General features: G+C 38.6%; 1 protein-coding gene across 1 annotated transcript in view; it reads right to left on the bottom strand.

Annotated features, from left to right (window-relative positions):
* The window catches only part of LOC117376143 (protein crumbs homolog 1-like), a 33,676-nt gene extending 16,535 nt beyond the window's left edge, over positions 1 to 17,141 (bottom strand). The window contains exons 1-6 of the mRNA XM_033972550.2: positions 17,027 to 17,141; positions 12,699 to 13,397; positions 11,869 to 12,064; positions 9,144 to 9,283; positions 4,986 to 5,171; positions 1,671 to 1,784 (exon numbers count right to left, since the gene is read on the bottom strand). Coding sequence (XP_033828441.1) covers positions 1,671 to 1,784; positions 4,986 to 5,171; positions 9,144 to 9,283; positions 11,869 to 12,064; positions 12,699 to 13,397; positions 17,027 to 17,141 — 1,450 coding nt within the window. The remainder of the gene's footprint in view (positions 1 to 1,670; positions 1,785 to 4,985; positions 5,172 to 9,143; positions 9,284 to 11,868; positions 12,065 to 12,698; positions 13,398 to 17,026) is intronic.
* Between the last annotated feature and the right edge of the window lie 5,124 nt (positions 17,142 to 22,265).

Below are 22,265 nucleotides of genomic sequence, written 5' to 3' on the forward strand. Positions count from 1 at the left end.
TCAGGACATGGTGGCGGGACTATGTCTCTCAGCTGTCCTGGGAACTTGGGGTCCCACTGGAGGAGCTGGAGGATGTGTCTGGGGTGAGGGAAGTCTGGGAGTCCCTGCTTAGACTGCTGCCCCTGCGACCCAGCCCCGGATAAGCAGAAGAAAATGGATAGATGGATGGACAAATTCAGTAAGTTAAAAATATTGTAATTTTTTATTTTATTAATTTTTATTCTATTTTTATTTTATTTTTTATTTTATTTTTCATGTATTTTTTTATTTTTATTTATTATTATTTTTTTTTTTTGTGTGTGTGTGTGTTCGTGTTTTAGATGACATTACACTGCATTACACTGAAGCATAAAATTGCTTTCCAAAATTGTTGAAAATGGTTCTCTCCAAAAGTTGACCTATATTTTGCTGATTACAGGAGTTCCTTTTTCTTTGTTTCTTTCGTTGCAGTTAATTAGGCTCCTATAAGCAGCTTTCCCATAATCCCCTCTGCCCCCTGACAAATTTCTTAGGAGACCCCTCTAATGCCCAAGATGGCGTCTGACATATGGCACCTGTTATTGGCTTTGTTGTTTTCTTCTTTCTATATTGGTCTGTGCCATATGCGCCCCCTTATCTCCTCCGAGTGCTCCCAGTACAGAATGGTCCTGTAAGGCTGTTAGCACATTAGCATTCACTTTCACAGTTGGGTCAAATGCAGTTACTTTATGCTCAAACATGATACCATTGAAGTTTCTTAGGCCTTTAACTGCAGTACTAACGATAACGATAATAAGGGAGATTTAAATAATGATTAACCCAAAGGAGGACAAAGATGTTAATAGATTTGATTTGAAGTTAAACAACATGCAGCAGGTCTCGTATCGCAGTTTGGGAAACACTGGTCTAGTTAAGTAAGGAATCCATCCGAGCAGCTCTTGGCATGAGGCATCGTACTCTCATAATAGTCGTAAACTTCTATATACTTCAGTACTTCAATAGATTACCTTTCACTACACACTGCCATGGCCTTTGTGACACGGCCCTGAAATACTGTTAGCACATTAACACGTTAGCCATTGCTGTCATTGAGAGAAAGTCCCAGGTAGACCACGACTTGCTACTTCACTTACTATCGTATTTTCCGCACTATATGGCGCACCTAAAACTTTAATTTTCTCAAAACCCCACAGTGCGCCTTATAATCCGATGCGCCTTATATATGGATCAATATTGGTCAATTATGACACCCGTAGTCAGGAGGCGTCGCCGAAGTAATAGCGGTAATAATGGGGAGACGGGGAGACAGCGCCGGGCGACATACGCCACAATCTGCCAATGGATTGCGGATGCCTGGGCTGATATATCAGCCTCAACTGTGGTCCGAGCTCACGAAGGCAGGAATCATCACTGAACTGTTAAGACAACAGCAGCGACACGGATAATGACGATTTTGACGAGACAGAATCGGGCACTTTGAATGAGCTCGACCAACTGTTCAACTTAGACACTGAAGAGGAAGAACTCGAGGGATTCGTGAATGAGGAATGAGCTGAAAAAGTGAGGTTTACGTGTTTCTTTCTAAATCACAGAAAGGATAAATAATGTAGTTTAGCTTTAAGAAAATAGCATATATAATCTTGGGATACCGATGCATTCGTAGTACTATGATCATTACTAGCTGTGCGTACCTGTGAATCCTCCTGGACAGACACACTGGTAGGAGTTGACCCGGTCCTCACAGCTTCCACCGTTCAAACACGGCCCAGACTCACATTCATCCACATTTATAGAGCAATTCTCTCCTACGGAAACACATATATCTTGCATTAAAAACAAAGTGAAACATCGGATGGACAATATACTATCTGATATTTATTTTAAAATCTTCAGTATTCAGTATATTTTAAATTGTCGGAGTCTCTGTGTCTGTGTCTCATGTGCCCAGTGGTGAAAGAAGTACTCAGTTTTGTTAAGTACAGATACTGGAAAAATACTCAAGTAAAAGTAAAAGTATCACATGAAAAATATACTTATGTAAAAATAGTGCTTAAGAGGAAAAAGTAGACATTTAAGAAGTTACAACATTTAGTTTCAAATTGTTAATCGCTATGGCAATGGACCTATTTCCTCCACCCTTTAAGAAGTTAGAATATTTAGTTTCAAATTGTTAATCGCTATGACTATGGCAACGGTCCTATTTTCCCCCCATTTAAGAAGTTTGAATATTTAGTTTCAAATTGTCAATCGCTATGGCAACGGTCCTATTTCCCTTCCCTTTAAGAAGTTAGAATATTTAGTTTCAAATTGTTAATTGCTATGGCAACGCTCTTATTTCCCCCCCCCTTTAAGAAGTTAGAATATTTAGTTTCAAATTGTTAATCGCTATGGCAACGGTCCTATTTCTCCTCCCTTTAAGAAGCTAGAATATTTAGTTTCAGATTGTTAATCGCTATGGCAACTGTCCTATTTCCCCCCCTTTAAAAAGTTACAACATTTAGTTTCGAATTGTTAATCGCTATGGCAACGGTCCTATTTTCCCCCCGTTAAACAGTTACAACATTTAGTTTCGAATTGTTAATCGTTAATTGTGGTTTGGAAATAACACCTGACTTATGCTTGTGTTAATATTTTATTAAGATAAGATAAGCATTTATTAGTCCCACAGTGGGGAAATTCCAGTATTGCACCGCACAGTTAAAGAACAGAAGGATAATTGTACATGCAATAAAACAAGATAATATATAAATAGCTTAAAATAATAAAACAAAAAATAAACAAAAAATATTCCATCATTACATTATACAGGCCCTACATGTGTTTCTGAAGTGTGTTCAGTAGTTGTGTGTGTCAGAGAGAGACAGAGATGAAGATAAAGAGCAAATGTGTGTGTGTGTGTGTGTGTTTGACAGAGTGAGAGAAAGAGAGAGAGGAAGAGATGCCTATGTGTGTGTGTTTATGTGTGTATGTGGGGGGGTATCTGACACTTATCTTGAAATGAACAGAAGTACAATGCTTGCTGTTGTTTTGTAAGGAGAGGAGTGTTTTAAGGGAAATAATATGGTTGTAATTGTGTGTGTGTGTGTGTGGGTGTCTTGGCAGGTCAGTGCGTCATGTGGCTCTTTGAGTGTTACGGTTGAAAATTTTGGCTCTTTGTACCTAACTTGTTCGCCACCCCTGTGCTATGGCAACGGTCCTATTTCCCCCCTTAAGAAGTTAGAATATTTAGTTTCAAATTGTTAATCGCTATGGCAACGGTCCTATTTTCCCCCCTTTGAAAAGTTACAACATTTAGTTTCAAATTGTTAATCGCTATGGCAAAGGTCCTATTTTTCCCCCCCTTTAAGAAGTTAGAACATTTAGTTTCAAATTGTTAATCGCTATGGCAACAGTCCTATTTTTCTCCCCCTTTACGAAGTTAGAACATTTAGTTTCAAATTGTTAATCGCTATGGCAACGGTCCTATTTTCCCCGCCTTTAAGAAGTTACAATATTTAGTTTCAAATTGTTAATCGCTATGGCAACGGTCCTATTTTCCCCGCCTTTAAGAAGTTACAATATTTAGTTTCAAATTGTTAATCGCTATGGCAACGGTCCTATTTCCCCCCTTTAAGAAGTTAGAACATTTAGTTTCAAATTGTTAATCGCTACGGCAACAGTCCTATTTTTCCGCCCCTTTAAGAAGTTAGAACGGCAACGGTCCTATTTTCCCCCCTTTGAAAAGTTACAACATTTAGTTTCAAATTGTTAATCGCTATGGCAACGGTCCTATTTTCCCCGCCTTTAAGAAGTTACAATATTTAGTTTCAAATTGTTAATCGCTATGGCAACGGTCCTATTTCCCCCCTTTAAGAAGTTAGAACATTTAGTTTCAAATTGTTAATCGCTACGGCAACAGTCCTATTTTTCCGCCCCTTTAAGAAGTTAGAACGGCAACGGTCCTATTTTCCCCCCTTTGAAAAGTTACAACATTTAGTTTCAAATTGTTAATCGCTATGGCAACGGTCCTATTTCCCCCCTTTAAGAAGTTAGAATATTTAGTTTCAAATTGTTAATCGCTATGGCAACAGTCCTATTTCCCCCCCTTTAAACAGTTAGAATATTTAGTTTCAAATTGTTAATCGCTATGGCAACGGTCGTATTTTTCCCCCCTTTAAGAAGTTACAACATTTAGTTTCAAATTGTTAATCGCTATGGCAACGGTCCTATTTTCCCCCCTTTGAAAAGTTACAACATTTAGTTTCAAATTGTTAATCGCTATGGCAACGGTCCTATTTCCCCCCCTTTAAGAAGTTAGAATATTTAGTTTCAAATTGTTAATCGCTATGGCAACGGTCCTATTTTTCCCCCCTTTAAGAAGTTAGAATATTTAGTTTCAAATTGTTAATCGCTATGGCAACGGTCCTATTCCCCCCCCCCCCCCCCCACCCTTTAAGAAGTTACAATATTTAGTTTCAAATTGTTAATCGCTATGGCAATGGTCCTATTTTCCCCCCTTTAAAAAGTTAGAATATTTAGTTTCAAATTGTTAATCGCTATGGCAACGGTCCTTTTTTTTCCCCCTTTAAAAAGTTAGAATATTTAGTTTCAAATTGTTAATTGCTATGGCAACGGTACTATTTTTCCCTCTTTAAAAAGTTAGAATATTTAGTTTCAAATTGTTAATCGTTATGGCAACGGTCCTATTTTTTTCCCCCTTTAAAAAGTTAGAATATTTAGTTTCAAATTGTTAATCGCTATGGCAACGGTCCTATTTTTTTCCCCCTTTAAAAAGTTAGAATATTTAGTTTCAAATTGTTAATCACTATGCCAACGGTCCTATTTTTTCTCCTTTCAAAAGTAATAATATTTAGTTTCAAATTGTTAATCGCTATGGCAACAGTCCTATTTTCTCCCCTTTCAAAAGTTGTATTTTATTTCAATTTTCCTATTTTTTTTCCACCATTCTGAAACATAGGCTGAATAAATCCATAAAACATTGCAGTATCTCCGTTGTTGTGATTTACCAGTGAATCCTGGCTGGCAGTGGCAGATGTAGCCCGCAGCCTGGTCGTAGCTGAAGGGGGCCGTGCTGAGTTCAGGGAGCTGTCCATACTGTAGGACATCTGAGCGCTGGAAACACTCTCCTCCGTTTACACAGGGCGCTAACTGACACTCGTCAGTGTCCACCTCACAGTTATCTCCTTCATAACCTGCAGTAAAAAAAATCTGTTAGTTTATTGTTTACAAAATGGTTGATGGTTTAATCCTTCGTAAATAAGATGCATTTGTGTCGTTGGGCAATACACCTTTACACACAATTTGTATCTTTATCCATCCCACTCTTACACAGTACTACAACAGTATTCATATTAAAAGTACAGTATACATTATTGTCTGGTGGAAGGTTGCCATGCGCAGGTCTCTATAAAGATGTTGTTGCTTAGTATAAAATGTTCCACAGTTTAGCATTAAACTTGTATATCTCTGTAGAAGCGGGTGCTAGGCTAGACAGTGCTAGGGCAAGTTACAGGTCAGATCTGCGGAGAGATGACCCCGCTCACAGTAAGAATGAATGTTTTTTAATGTGTTTGGGAGCAATGTCCATGGGGGTCATATTAAGACATAGTTTGCAGACCCCAGTGCACATTTTAAAAGAAGGAAAGAAAGAAATAATCAGTAATACAAGTTATTTGTCACAGATGTATGTGAGATGTCCTCCCCAACACATCCCATTTATTCGTTTAAGTTTGCAGAACGTGTGATTTCCAGAGGTAGAATTAATATCACAAATTTATGCAAGATTTAACATTTTAATCAAATTTCCCTGCCACTTTTCACTTATTTTCTTGGGTGCAGTAAAGATTGGTCTTCTATTTTTCTTTCATACACAAGAGGAGCAAAAAATGTATTGAATGAAGACACACTACTAAATCACAAATCAAGCTTTTGGCAACATGCAGTCTACAGGGAGACACTGTTGAGGCTAACGTCTTATTTTGAATGCAGAAAAAAACAAAACACACAAGGCAAATATCGCAAAGAATTCTGCAACTCTGCACCTTCCCCTCCGGCAGTCTGCTTATGCATCCCATCTATAATTTAACTGGCCCTCTGACTGTGCTGTGCTGGTGGGTTATAAAGCTGTAACTTAAATAGTAGAAAGAGGAGGGGGCGAGTATTCTCTGTAGTCGCTCAAAAGTCAAACTAACAGCTCTTTTGTTGAGTAGAATTTATGTGTGGGAAACCCCTGGCCTCCAGAGGTCAGCCTCGAGTCAAAGGCCACTGATATATGTGCTGACTGTTTCTCTATTCCAAGTGTAAACCCCACTCGTAGAGGTGGGGGAGTATTTTGAATAGTGGACTTGCAAGAAGAATAGGAATATAGCATTGTACAGCTTGCTATATGTGTTGGAATTTTCGTTATTATACTATGCAACTTAAAGGTCCTATATTATGCAAAATTGTCTCTTTTGAGCTTTAAGCCGTGTTATAATGTTGTTACCTCATCAAAAACAGACCTGGAGTTGTGTTTTGTTTCATTCACACATGTTTGAGTAATCCTCTGTCTACATCTGCAAAGCTCAAAATGCTCTGTTCCACCTTGTGATGTCATGAAGTGGTAGTTTTCAAGTGAACAGCTGCTTTTACCTTTAGTTCAGTAGAGATTGGCAGTTCCAGGACTGAAATCATCCAAATGATTCTAGTGAAGGTGTATGGAGTTTAAAAACAGCACTTTTTGTATCACCACATGACATCACAAGGTGGAACAGAGTGTTTTCAGTTTGAGAGAATAAGTCAGCGTAAATATGTAGGATTTGTGTGTTAAACATGTGTGAGTGAAACAAAACACAACTCCAGATAAGTTTTTGATGAAGCAACGATCAGAAAATAGCATGATATGGGCCCTTTAACTTATCCATGGAGTTCAGAAAGATGAAAAATTAAGACCATTAACAACGATTAATAACTTAAAACAACAAATGTCACATATAAAAGCAAGGTGACACTCAAGAATAGACCCTTTAGTGTTTTTAAACAGAAGAGCTCCTTTCTAAAGCTTCTAAACTTCACAAACAATAAAAAAACAACTGGTTTTGTAGTAGACTGTATAAGAAAGTGGAAGGGAAAATGTGCTTTTTATTAACATTTGTTGTTTTGAAGAGATTCAAAAAGGAAGTTGATTTATATGATGAGAATTGTGTGTGACCTCACTCCTGACCTTTCTCTCTCCATCTTGTTAATTCTGTTGTACACTTTTGCATAATGACAAATACACAAACACCTGCTGTTTAAAGAAGACATATTTTGAAAGGGTCGTTGTTTTTAGTTGTGCTGCTGTCGTGCTCATTTTGGCTTGAACCAAAAGATGTGACAAAATGCTTAATTGGTCTATAGAGGGCGCTGCACAACATTACACTATGACAGGGCAAGTGAAATATATTGTTTTAAAGCTGTCACATTAAACAGCTGAAGGAATTAGCACAAATAATTAATTAAAATAAATAAATTAAACGTATTAGTAACAGATTATTAGATCATACTTTTATCACTGAACAAAACAAAACAACAAACTCAAGTATTTTCTGAATTTCTTGGTAAAAAGCTGAATAGACCATGGTGTCTGTGATGACAACATTTATGTTTGTAGCTGTCAACAGATAGTTAGACTCCCAATTTCTGAACTCCTCACACTGAAGGTAGATAAACCAAGTGCACCGTCCTCCACATCTCTTCCCATGCACGATTAGCCTCCCTATTTAAACACCTCACAGCTCACTCTTTTCTTGTTTCTCCACCATAATTTTTCATCTATTTGTGTTTTAACATATCACCAGTACTTCCATTTCCAAAAATAAACTTTACATAGTCCTTTGAGCCAGATAAAACCCAATAAATCACCAGCCTTACAAAAGTGCATGTTCTGTATGGCTCAAGTCACAGCATGGAGCATCTGCAGCACCAGACACGCACCAGACATGCACCAGACATGCACCAGACACGCACCAGACACGCACCAGACACGCACCAGACACGCACCAGACACGCACCAGACACGCACCAGACACGCACCAGCCTCCTCCTCCTCCTCCTCCTCCTCCTCCTCCTCCTCCTCCTCCTCCTCCTCCTCCTCCTCCTCCTCCTCCTCCTCCTCCTCCTCCTCCTCCTCCTCCTCCTCCTCCTCCTCCTCCTCCTCCTCCTCCTCCTTGGAGAGTGCTGGCTTGCTCAGCTCCCTCTAATAAAATGACTTTTCATGCCAATCCGCATAAAAATGGCAACAGACGCCAAAAGAATATAACTTAATCAAAAATAACTGGACTTGACTCTGTCGCCTCCCGTCTCTTTGGGGTTTTCTAATCCAACATTTCACACTAGTATCCTGCACATTTAAAAGCCGGTAGTGTCCTTTATGCACAACTGCTAGACTTCAGATGGCAGCACAACATTCTATAGGCCGATCATATTTTTTACAGATGGGGGCAGTTAAAATAAATATTTTCAAAATGCAGATTTTTCAGTACAGTACAAAACATAATAGGACTTGACATGAGATAGAAACATGCAGAGGAGACAAAGAAACAGACAAGCCTGGTACAAAGCATAGGACAAGAAACAGAAATAAAACAATGATCAGAGTTTGGGGTGGGCTGAGGCGGTGGGTTGAAGGGGTGGGCTGGGGGCTTACAATGAGCTAATGTTTCATTGCTGAGCAGGTAAAATGAATGAATGAGTGAGTATAGTTATAGTCATTAAGTCAAAATTTGTTTTGACATTCAGTTACAGGGTTTTCTTTGAATAACTAATTGGATAACATTTCCCCACATCATTTCTGCCCTATGCTCAAGTTAATACTATTTGTGTGCTTCTGTGTGTGGGGCAAGTCATGTCTAAAGTGCATTTAAAGAAGGGCCTTTTGTGAGTATTTCTACTTGAGATAGTGTTACTGTCCCAAGAAAACCATCTTTCATCTGGCCTGCCACCCTGTCTTTGAGTCTATAATGGTTTGCCCTAAATCTAAAATGCAGATTATATAGTGAGTTCTAGGGTCTAGTCACTTATTAATTTCCCTCTTAAATATTTCATAGGAAAGTACAACGTAATTAATAGTGAAAAGTGACCCTTGACCCCTATCTGCCAGTATGACATCATCACATTTAATAATCTAAAAAGTATATTCATCGTACCTGTCCAGCATTGGCAGCGGTACTGGTTGACCCCCTCCAAACACGTGGCTCCGTTCTGGCAGGGGTCTGAAGCACACTCAGGTATGTCCTCCTCACAGTGCACCCCCACGAAGCCCGTCCCATCACAGTCGCACTCATAACTGCAAAACAAGACACACAACCCCACGGCCATTTCAGATTAAAGCTTTCATAAGTCGGGTTTAGAAGAGTCTGAACCGGAAATCAAATCCAGGCTTATTCACTGGACCTGGGTCTTTGTGGTATGTAACTCCATGTGTTTTCTGCTGCCAAGAACACAGGTATATTGCCAAAGTAATATTATGCGGTATTGAAAATGTGTCTATGCTAAAACATTTCACTTTTTAACCCTTAAAATACTGGATACACAAAAGATAAACGTGGTAAAATGTTGACTTTAAATACATACTGTGCGTCGATTAAGCTGTTTGTTATTCCTCAATTTCCTAACCCATTCGTCGCATCCTATTTATTCACCGCAGTTGCACTTTCCACAACTTTCAGAGGCCAGGGTGAAGTTTTGCCTTCACAGAAATGCTAACAACAACAACCATGATGCTAACAGTGCACTACTTGATTTTCTTTGCTTCATTATTAGATGCAGACAGCACATGGAAGTCTCATTTTGACCGTAAGAGCTGCTTTTACAATAAATCAGCACTTAATTTAATTCAATATTGCCTAATAAGAGCATTCAGACTCCTTTATATGAGCGTCCAGTTAAAATACAGAAAAAGAGGAACAAAAAACAAGCAAAACACATATATAAATCCATTTAAAACATTAAAAACTGAGGCAGGTGTGAGTATAACTGTTTGTCGCCAAATTATTGAATTGCATCTGTAGCACCGAAGTATCCAATTTTGCTTGTCCTTGAATGATTATTATTACTTTTGTGAAGCAAAACAGTGAAAAGCCCCTTTTTTCCCCATCTCAGTTCTGGTACAGCCAGTCTTTAGCCTCATACAGTCATGTGATCTTGTATTAAATGTTTCCGTGTCAATGTTCAACAAGGAATTGTGATGTTCCAGCAGTCGATGAAGCGTAATCTAACCTAATTATCCATAGAGTGCACAGTGATGGGTTTTAAATTAATCACCTGTTATGAAACGAAGGCCTGAGTGAAAGAGTGAACCTAAATGTTTCAAAATTGAGGCTGAAGTCTGCATGTATTATATCTCCATAATCTAATACAAAAGCAAAACAAAACAAAAAAAAAAGACATATTATGTGCTCGCCTCTTGTTCATTCCCCTCCAGTGTCTTAACCAGGTATTGTGTGCACCTCCACGCTCATGGTTCACTCACATAAGCAGATTAATCCTTATCAAATGGCCCGACACATGGCTCTATGAAACATGGGCTTAGAGTGTCCAGTGTAAACACATGTCGGTTGTGGTTATTAAAATTTGATTCATATGTCTCTAAATGGAGTGAAATAGTAACGTATGACACAGTTAACAGCGTTCCATCCTGTCATGGGGTCGATGACAAGACACTTCACCCATCCTGCCAATATGGTAAACGGTAAATGGTCACTTTTATATATATATAGCGCTTTTCCCCCTTCAAGGTACTCAAAGCTCTTTACATCATACACCAGTGTACACAGACATGCTAAGGAATGAATGTATAGTCGTTTTTGAAGCTCTGTTGTGATTTAAAGGTGCACTTAACTTAACACCTAACTTTTTCTGATGGAGGATCTGCTTGTCTGCATGAAGATATTACTGAGTTTGCTGAAATATTATAGCTTTCTGCCATTTATTTCATTGTTTAACTGCTCAAAAATATCTTTAAAAAAAACACACAAAAAAACAAAGAAAAACATGAATTCTTGTGTGCTTCACCACAGATCTTTCTTTCTTTATTTATTCTTTATTTGTCAGGGATCATGCACAAATTCATGAATCTATCAAAAGAAAAAAAATATTGTACCAGATTTAGCTACTACTACTTTCTCTGTGCAGTCCCTGGGCAGGTGAACAGACATTAAAAATACTTATTTCATTACAATTACACTATAAGACTAACAGTTCATCATTAATATCAGCAGTAAAATACATTAAAATGTCCCCATGTTCAATACATGATGTTTATACAGTCCATACCAACATAAAAAATCAAATATGTGCAGGTTTTTACAGTGAGACAAAACAATACAAATTAATTAGACTGGTGTGGACACATTTGATTATCTAAAATGTACTTTTTTTTTCAAATTTGTAGTAAAATTATTCAAATCTACAGACAATTTCAGACAGTCTTGAAGCTGATTCCACTGTCTGATGGTTTGAAATGAAAAGGCCGACTGAGCAAAGGCCAAGGATCAGGGAGTTTGTTCAGAAGAAAGTGTAATACATTTTTTTTCAATGTAGGTGGAGCTGCATTATTAATAATTTTGAATACATTTCTTAGATTTGAATACAAAGTTAAATTGTCGTAACTGAACATTTTATATTTACCTAGGATATTACAGTGGTGATAACGAAGGGGTTTTATACTAACTTGTAATTTGGCCTAGCAGTGTCACCTGCTGGTTTTCATGGAGATGGATAAGTTTAATGCCATACAGTGGAATAATAAATGCTGCACCTTTGTAGTGCACCTTTAAATCCAAAAATCTAAAACTGACCTCATTACTTCAAACCTAAACAAAGTAAGGAGTATCATATTCTGTCTTTAACCTAATCAGTCCTCTCTCTTACCTGTTTACTCCATCTATGCAGCTACCATGGTTGAGGCAGGGGGCGCTGTTGCACTCGTCGATGTTGACCTCACAGTCCGTGCCCTGGAAGCCGGGCACACACTGGCACAGGTACATGGCCACGAGGTCCAGGCAGGTGGCACCGTTCTGACAGGGGGCGTTCTCACACTCATCTATGTCCACCTCACAGTTCAGTCCTGAGGGTCACAGGGGCAACGGGGGCAGAGGCAGGAACCATGAGAGAGAATTAACTTGCAACACAAACGTAGTGTAGCTGCTGGAAACTGATTATGATTTTAAAGGGCCCATATTACGCTGTTTTCTGATCTGTTATAATGTTGTTTTCTCATCAAAAACATACCTGGAAGTGTGTTTAGTTTCATTCACACATATTTAACACACAAACCCTGCATATTTAGGCTGAGTTCTCGCAAATAAAAAACACTTTGTGATGTCATGTTGTAATACAGGAAGTGCTCCACTGTGTTTTTAAACTCCGTACACGTTCACTAGAATCATTCGGATACTTTCAGATCTGGGATTGCCAATTTCTATTGAACTAAAGGTAAAAAAGTAGCTGTTAACTCAAAAACTACCACATGATGACATCACAAGGTGGAACAGAACATTTGGAGCTTTTGAGATGTAGACAGACTAATAAACTAGGATTATTCAATCAACATGTGTGAATGAAACAAAATACAACTTCAAGTATGTTTTTGCGGATGTAACAACTTTATAACATGTCTTAAATCTCACCCAGGGTCAATTTTGCATAATATAAGACATTTAATTGTAATTTTAAGCTAATACTACTCAAATTCTTCTTACCTTTGAACCCCGGTGCGCAGTCACACATATAACGATCCACTAGATCCAAACACGTCCCGTTGTTCTGACACGGTTTGGACGCGCATTCATTTATATCCAAATCGCAGTGATATCCCTGAAACCCGGGTACACAGAAGCACTTGTACCCATTCACCAGATCTTTACAAATTGCTCCGTTCTTGCAAGGCTCCGAAGCGCAATCGTTGATATCCTCTTCACAATTTTCCCCTTCGAATCCCAGAGGACAATGGCATCTCCGTCCGATATCCGGTACGTCCACGCACATGCCTTCATTTTGGCATTCTCGGTCCAAACAAGTAGTGACGTTGTCTTGGCAGTCCGTTCCACCTAACCCGATGGGACAATGACACGTATATCCGTTAACTGTATTGACACAGAAACTTTTATGCCCCACACAAGGGTTTTCCAAGCACTCATCGATATCTTCCGTGCAGTTTTGACCCGTGTAGCCTGCCGGACAGTGACACGTGTAGTTGCCTGTCCCGAGTACGGAGGTGCAGTTGGTACATGGGCCGTCTAAACATGGGTCGTATAGGTCTTCGCAGTGTGTTCCCATGAACCAGCGAGGCGTCCTGGGACAGAGGCACGCGTATTCGCCCAAGTTCTCCATGCACGTGGCGCCGTTGAGGCAGGGAGAGGAGAGGCACTTTTCCGCGGCCGCCGTTGTGCATAAGAATCCTGGAAGAAGAAGAGAAAGAAGAGATACAATGGTGAGTTTGGGGTTTGATCATGAAAGTAATCACCTTATTCTGGAGGTTGCCATGGGCGCCACTATCGGCTTTCGGGTTGTAATACTGTATTGTGCGTGGGACGGCCGATCTTTACAGCAAATAAGTTTTATAGGGACTACAAAGCCATTTCAAAGGCTCCCAGGGAATTGGGGCATTGTTGACTTGTTGGTCACATGAACACTGAATGTTTTACACAAATCAACATACTTTATATCAGATATTTGAGGTGAAACTTTGCTCAAATTCCCCAGTTAAATTAATCCGAAGTCCCACCATATAGAAAGCCTGATTTGGAGCATTTAGAGGAAAAAGTAGGCGGGACAGAATAAGGTCAATATGGGTTGGATAAAGGAGTAATTTGTACCAAGAAATAAAAAAGGTCAATCATTTTTGCTTAGTTAACTGCTTAGTTCATTTAAGTATGTAATTCAAATAAATATACAGTACATGTTGAAAAAGAGAAGACCTTTGCAAAGAAGCGGACATTTTATTAATGACTTGCCACTTGTCAAACGGTGCAAACGAGTCCATCTCGAGTATTGTCTTCAACCTAGACCAGTACTATACTGTGGTAGAACGTAACAAAGTAAAAGTAGTAAAGTACTGTGTTTAAGGAAAAAATGTAGGTATCTGTATGTTTGTAGTGGATACTTTTTACTTTGACTTCACTACATTTGAAAGAAGGTATCTATACTTTCTACTACACATTTTTAAACAGGACTGAAAAGCAGAAGTATTTTTTTTTAATTACTTAGACCTGCTGAAAAGTCTGAGAAGTTTATTTTAACATGTTCATAGTTTGAGCAAACAAAAACCTCAAGGTAAATATGCATGAAATAGTTTTACTTTACTAGAGATATTATTCCTTTACCTGTAATGTTCCATAATATAGCATAAATTTAACAATCGTCATAATGACATGTATGAGTGACTACACCAACCCAAGTTACAGATCAGATCTGTGGAGAGGCAACCTCGCTCACTGTAAAAGAATGTATGTTTTTCAAGATATTTTCTAAGCAATACATCTGTAATTCAATAAGTGCATGATGGATAAGTTAAATGGAATATGGAATGTTTCTGGCAAAGCAAAAACATCTCCATGGAGACAAGCAAAAAGTGGACCCCCGAAGAAGAAAAGTTACATAGTGCATGTAGGTTGCTATTGTGCGGATCAGTGCATGTCCCTATTAAATCCTGCACTTAAACATCCCCTTAACACCTACTTTTGATTTATCAGTGGGTTTTAGTGTGATGACATTGTAGCACAGTTGCCATAGAGATCAACAAATCAAAACAAAATATGACATCTTCTGAATGGTGAAAAGTCCTCAAAATGGTACTTAATAAACAGGAAATAGAAAAAGCAAAAAGACTATACACATGTCTCTGAAAATGCTCTTTTATCCTGGACGTGAACTTCTCTGAGTGAGCAGCTTTACTTCTGGCTAATTCAATGAACTTTAGACAACTCTGACCTTTGGAGATGCTTAGGAACACAAACTCCCACTCTCCACTCTCCACTCTATCTACCCCGGTCTTACGGTGACTCCAGATGGCCAACTTCTTAGCCCACCTCTCCGGCACATGTGTGACTTGTCAATGAAAATTACCTCTCACTTTGTAAGCCTTTGTCACGTTCTCAAAGCTGTTAAAAGGCTTTGGAACTAACCGTCTGAGAGGAGATGAATTAACAGATTTAATTAATTAACTGTTGTCTGATGGAGGTCTTACGCTCAACTTTGGATGGGGTTTTTAAGTTAATTAATTTAGTCTCATACTGTAAAGTCAAGATAGATTTGGTTGTTTTTTGAGTACGTGATTGTAGTAATGGACACGTTAGGCAAACCTACGGGGAATTTTTTGTTCCCCTAAGTTGAAAAATGCACATGAACGCTCACACACGTTGGAAAAATGGGAACTCTGGTCAAAACAAACTGCCCGACTTTCAAATTTGACACCACCTGCTGTTCTGATTCTTCAATTTATCTTAAACATTTGGGCTCTTTGTTTAATCACTTTCTCATCCATTCACACTGAAGTCAAGGTTGGTTAAGAGTCTTGCCCAAGGACACAAAAACAACATCCATCTGTGGGAGTTGAATCGTACCGCCAACCTGTGGGTCAATGGATCTCGCCTCTTTACCAACAAGCGAAGTCAAAACGCTGACCTTCGGGAGTCAAACTATTGACGTTCAGAACAGGGAAGAAACACTCAATCAACTGAGCTACTGTCACCTACAAGTCTTACTGGTCAGCTCTGTTAAACGCTGTCAAAGAACGGATTCTGTCAACATCAATCGCCCGAAACAGCATAGCAGACTGAGAAAAGCGAGTCTTCGGAGAGGACTTTCCTGTTATGTCTCTAGACTTCACCTGGTTCCCTTTGAACACTGTTGCAATGCTCGGACAACAGGACACAGACGGGAGACAGACCCTACATGACCGGTCCTCCTCTTAAGACGCATTGAGACACAAAGGTGACTGAAAAGTGCAGGTACAGAAAGTTGAATTTGTTGAATAAAGTATCTATCTACCTTCCGAGATAAAAGCACATGATCGCAAACAAGTTCAAACCCCCGCATCTCATCTCCAAGGCACTCAAGAACCACGTGAACGCAGTATTAATTAGCACTTTTAAGCATTAATATGTTGTATGACAATTGAGTACGTAATTACCTGTACTTTTTTTTTTTAAACTCATTTTAAAGAATACAACCTTTTTGGCATCTCTGTCTTCACAAACACCTCATTTTCCTATCACACCCTCAGTTCCTCTGTCTCGTGTTATCACATCCTTTATCTGTACTGACACCAGCCACCACCACCCCCCCACCACCCCATCCACGCAGTTAAGCTACTAACACCCTTCACCTCTCACGCTGACAAACCGCAGGCATCTTCTACAGCTCCGCACCTCCTCTGTCTTTGCTCGCTTCATATCAGGATCCCTTAAACATGTTTACTCTGCTGTTTACGTAGTTTACACAAGTCAAGAAGTCTTTGGATTTGTATTGATAGCTGAGAATTTATTAGGGGCGCTCTTTTACTTCTTCAAAAGACACTGATGTAGTCTCTTGCGTGGTCGGGAGTAGAGATTGAACCACTGCGTTATTTTCTCTGTATAGGCTCCAACTGCATTTGCCACATCCTTCAATGCTGTCATTTGTGAGATTGTTACGTACTTTTCTACCCCAAATGTCTAAATCGTGTTATGTATGACCAAAGCCAAGTCAAGCCCCATAAAAACTGGTCAACTATGCAACGTTTCTGGTGGAGGGTCCCCAACTTTTCTTCGTGGAGATGCCACTTGTGCCAGTAAATGTATCTATCTCTAGAAACACCCAGGTGACTATACCAGCCCAAGTTACTAGTCAGATCTGGAGGAAGATGAGCCTGTTTCTGTTAAAAATGTGTTTTTCAATAAAAACACCTTAAAATAATGCCATGCTGTGGAATGTTCAAGTCAAAGCACAAATATTTTCATGGAGATTGGCAAAACTACGACCCACTTTCAGTCAGATACATAGGTTATTGTATGTATACCTCTCCTCACCATTAAAACAAATTACACACTTGCGTATTTCCTCAGAGAATCCAGCTCGCTAGCACCACACTCCTCTCCTTCCACCCCAAACTTGAGTTGCATTCCTGGGTCAGTGATAAGGGCCCATCCCCCAAATATCGTCATCATGAATCACGACGGGGTCCACTCCATCGGACTCCCCGCTCCCTGTTACAGGCTGGTACCAAGATCTTAGGCCAGAGTTAACACAGAGCAGAGCGCGCTGGCAGGTAGATACACCCCCCCTCACTCCAAAAGATAAGAGAAGGGCCATTAACGTCCTCCAAACTATTTTACATGGATGTTTATACAGGTAAAGGGAGTTTCATTAAATGTGAATTATGGTACATGTGTGTTTGGGATTTGGGGAAGTCTACAGTTTGCAGTGATGTCATACAGGCTGTGGGTAAGATGAAGTTAAAGCAACACCATGTAACTTTCTGGAGGATTCAATGAAATAGAACATTAAAATCATACTTCAGGAACAAGATACATTTCACGTTTTCACATTTTATTCCATACTGTGGAAGATTATAGCCAAAGGAACAACATTTCCACAGAAAGAAGCAAGGGGCTCTCCACAAGCTCAATAAGGGTCATGTTTGTGGAGATGCAAGCTCGCTGACAGTAAGAGGATGTTTTTTCTATTTTTCAGTGCAGTAAAAGCATCCAAAATAAATTTATTCTATTTTATTTTTTATATTTATTTTGTAAATCGGGTTTTGTTTTGTTTTTTAGTTTTTCTTTGCCGATAAGGAGGGTCTAAGGACAGGGAATGTTCTGGGACATTTATCTATTTGCTTGTTTTCTGTTGGTTAATCAACTTGTCTGTTATTGACCAATGTCTGTTTGATTGCTGATTTTCTAAATTTCTGTTGGTTAAATTAATTATCATGTTAAGCCCTAGGTGCAGAATGTTATGTCAGTTTTCCATTAGTCAAGTTGGTGTATTGTTTTCTTTGGATTTATAAATTATATTTCAATAAGTTAGAAAAATATATACTATTTGTTTGCTTGTTTCTATTCTATCAAATAACACAAAATATGTAAAAGGAAAAATGGATGACATAAATTACATACATTTAAAGTTAACATTTGCATCTTTTTACACTGAAAATCTTGGCTTAAACAGTTTCAGCTACTTAAGAATGCATTTACTTATTGTTAAACCCTTTTGACTAACCATTTTTCTCAAACAAAAATGTCTACCATACTCGAAGAAACAAAATTGCACTTTACAGTCACTCAGCTTTCACGGTTGCCCCAGCGACATTGAAGAATGTTAAAATTCCTTTTCATGGATTTCAAGTTCTTGTTTGATGGTGCCATTTTGAGGACGGTTGACCATTCAAAAGATATCATATTTTGTTTTGAATTGTTAATTACTATTGCTACGCTCAAATCATCATTCCCATAGTCCCCAACATCATCAAATAATTACAACAAACCTCTAAATAAAGGCACGATAACAGATTTTGTTGCATAAAAACATGTTTGCAGTGGTTCAAATGTGTCCTTCACTTACCTAATACGTTTTGAGCTTCCTAATTATAAAGTACGATGAGTGTATAAGCGATTTTCAAAACTTTCAGAGAGTTTTTGGTGAGGCTAACAACAACTAGCATGTTAACAGTGCTCTTTCTGATTATCGAAAACAGACAGTACACAGCTGTATTTTGACCTGAAGAGCTGCTTATACATCAGTTCTGGTACAAATTTTGCTCAAATACATGGGAAATGCTTTACTTTTCATTTTATTTTTACAGTGTACCCCACAGTGCCTTGTATTAGATCCTCCTTTAGAGACAGTTGGGGTTTGCCAGGGGCGTCCCTCCTCTGTGCGCCTCATGATTCACAGCTCTTCCCCGCAGCGACCCGCTCTACTCACTTTATTTATTTTCTGTTGCCGCGAGTAACAGTCAACAGTTTACCCATAAGCCCCCTCTGCGCACCTGCTACCGGCACTACATCACTCACAAGCGGGTTTAGGGAATAGTTGCATTGGGAAATGTAGTTTTGATGATGTCATAATTTCAGATGGAGGGCAGGGCCTGTGTAACTCAGTGGGACGTTTACAGGTTTTGAAAGAAATCTCCAAACTTTTGATCCGCAAACGTTGAATCATGTCTTTATTTTTTAGGGATTGACTAATATCACCACTTTCTGAAGCGATTAATTCACTTTTGCGTAGAGAAGTCATTCAAACCAGGTCGACAAATCCACAAATCCGACATTTAAACAGCAAGTTCCACCGTAGAATTCGGGCCTGTTCCGTTATAAACTATAGGGATTTTAGATTATTCTGTTCTCAGCGTGGGGTGAGTGGGTAAGAGAGGGGGTGCAACTGGGGAAAAGAATGTCCAAATCCCCTGTGATTCAGACGCACATGTCTTTTGTCTGGTACAGAGGCTGCGTCACCTGTTACATTGTTACTGTTTGGAGAAGCGGTGAGTTAAGAGGAATTATTGAGATTTTTGGATAGTTTGGTTATGTTCACTCACTCAAAACAAATGCAAAACTTACATGGGACTAAATCTGGAACCAAACCAGGATTAGAACAGGACTAAACCAGGTCTTCATGATTACAAAAATGGAACAACACTGAATTATTGGGTGTTTCTTTCCTTCTTTATGAACAATTAAAGTAAATGTTAAGTACGTAACTTATTATTAATGGTCCCATATTACGCTATTTTTTGATTGATGTTGTTCTCTCATCAAAAACATGCCTGTAATCTGGAGTTGTGTTTTGTTTCATTCACACACTAATCCTGCACATTTAGACTGTGTTTTTTTCTCAACCTGAAAACACTATGTTCCACCTTGTGATGTCATATGGTAAAACAGGAAGTGCTCCACAGTGTTTTTAAACTCCACGCACCTTCACTAGAATCATTTGGATCATTTCAGCTCTGGAGTTTTTAATCTTTACTGAACAAAAGGTAAAAGCTGGTAACTTGAAAACTACCACTTTATGACATCACAAGATGGAAGAGAGCGTTTTCAGCTTTGGAGATGTTGGACAGACTGATAATAAACTCAACTTTTGATGAGGTAACAACATTCTAACATGGTTTAAAGCTCATAAGTCAGTTTTGCGTAATATAAAACCTTCAGTATGGTGGAGATATTATTACTCTGATAATTCTGATAGTTCCACAGTATGGCGTAAAACATACATTTTATAATTATTCAAATAGGTGATTTATTTGTATATTTATTTATTTATTTAATTTGTATCACTCAAACATAACTTCTGACCTGTAATTTGGTAAGATGTTTAAGTTTAATGCCGTACTGCGAAACATTCCAATCCAAAGTAATGTCAATGGCGATGGCATTGCTCCACCAGAAAAGTTACATAGTGGACCTTTAACTTCAAAACATGAAAGGCGGTCAAATATTTTTAAGTCAAATATTTGTAAAAAGTGGTTACAGTCTCTCCTACATCATCATCAAATCCAAGGCTATTTTTATTTAGCCTCTGCCAACTGTCACAAAGATTAACAATAAATTCCTTCTCCGAACTATGAACTGCCAGATTTCTTCTTGTGGACCAGGTTTGCCCTCGTACACCTCAGACGGCCTGCTCAGAATTAACTGGAAACATAAAAAACACCAGTGCGTAGCTAGCGGCCTTGTTGGCATTGCGTTTGGGTCAGCGCTCCACAGCCCTCTTAACAACAAATTAGTCACGCTTTTATTGTGAAAGGATGAGATGTGCTCGTCTCTATAGTGGAATCATGTGGAATTGACAGCAACATAAACACAGACAGATAAAGAGGAGAGGGTCTTTTTATACTGATTTGTATGTTTGTATGTTTCAGAGTATAGTTTTCTTCCCGTGTTTTCTCTGAAAGATACAAGTTAGTTTTGGAAGTTATTCACAAATATTTTTAAAGGTGCACTACGGAGGGCCCATCACCTGCTTGTCGCCATGGAGATTGTATCGCTTTGTTTGGAATGTTCCACGGTATGACATTATACTTATCTATGTTCATAGAGACACACAGGAGACGCCATCATGCCGAGCTTCAGGTCAGATCTGTGGAGAGGCGAGCTTGCTTACAGTAAGAATGTATGTTTTTCAGGATCATTTTGCAGCTCTAATAAATGCAAGTTTCGAGAAGTTTAATTCTGTACTTTGGAACATTTTAGGCAAAGTAATTACAGTGACCCCATATTGGAAAAGTTAGTGTGTCTTTAATAAACATAGGAGATTGCAATAAAATAAACCCAGTTAAATTTTTTATGTTTCATTTTTCTTTTTGTTTTTATGTTTCTATTTTTTTTTTACTAAACAAGACAAAATCTGAATTTCGGAGTAATTAAAAGAGACAAACCAAGCATGAAATAGGACTATGCAAGGATTACGCTTGGACTAAACATGGGCTTAAACCAGGACAAGCTCCAAACTAAATCAAGACTAAAACAGAATCAAAGATGTAAGAAGCAGCTTGTGTACCACTTTTGGGACGGGTACAGTTTGAGAAACATTTTATAAAATACAATACTACACAGGACAAATAAGGATGTTACTAGGGCTGTGTATTTAATCATTTTTAACCAGTTCATATTCAGGCATTTCTAATCATCAGTGACCAGCTTTGGGTCTTTTTAATGGAGAGGTCCGCAGATAATCCTCTGTCAGTAAAAACATATGGTTCAGATTCTGGGGGAAGACATGTCACCATTTTGCTTATCTTGTTTATGTTCAGAAAATTTACATTGAAATCCATTTATATTTGTTTTTAAAGTTGCACTGTGTAACTTCTCTAATGTATGATCCACCACCAGCTTGTCTTCTGAAATGTTCCATGCGTCATGATTGTCTTACAGAATTTAGTTAATCAAAGGTTTTGTTCTTGCTCAAAAATATGTTGAAGAGCATGCATTTGTACTGTGAGTGGGGTCACCTCTCCACAGATCTGACCTGTACTGATACTGGATATCACACTGTGGAACATTCTATTCTCCACAAAGCAATAGCATCTCCATGGAGACAAGCAGGTGGCGGATCCTTCACTCCAAATATTACATAGTACCCCTTTAGCGAGACTCCTACAATAATGATAAAGTATTGATCATATCCAGAACTTGAATACTTTTCTTTACTGTCTATTATTATAGTCTTAAAATCATAAAAGTACAAATATTTTTTTCCCAAAATACATTCCCCTTTTGAAGATGACCGCATCCAACCAGCTCCAATTTGATTCATGAGTTCCTGGCAGTAATAACAAATACTTC

This window comes from Periophthalmus magnuspinnatus, chromosome 9 (assembly GCF_009829125.3).
Source record: "Periophthalmus magnuspinnatus isolate fPerMag1 chromosome 9, fPerMag1.2.pri, whole genome shotgun sequence".
In the NCBI taxonomy this organism is placed as follows: Eukaryota; Metazoa; Chordata; class Actinopteri; order Gobiiformes; family Gobiidae; genus Periophthalmus; species Periophthalmus magnuspinnatus.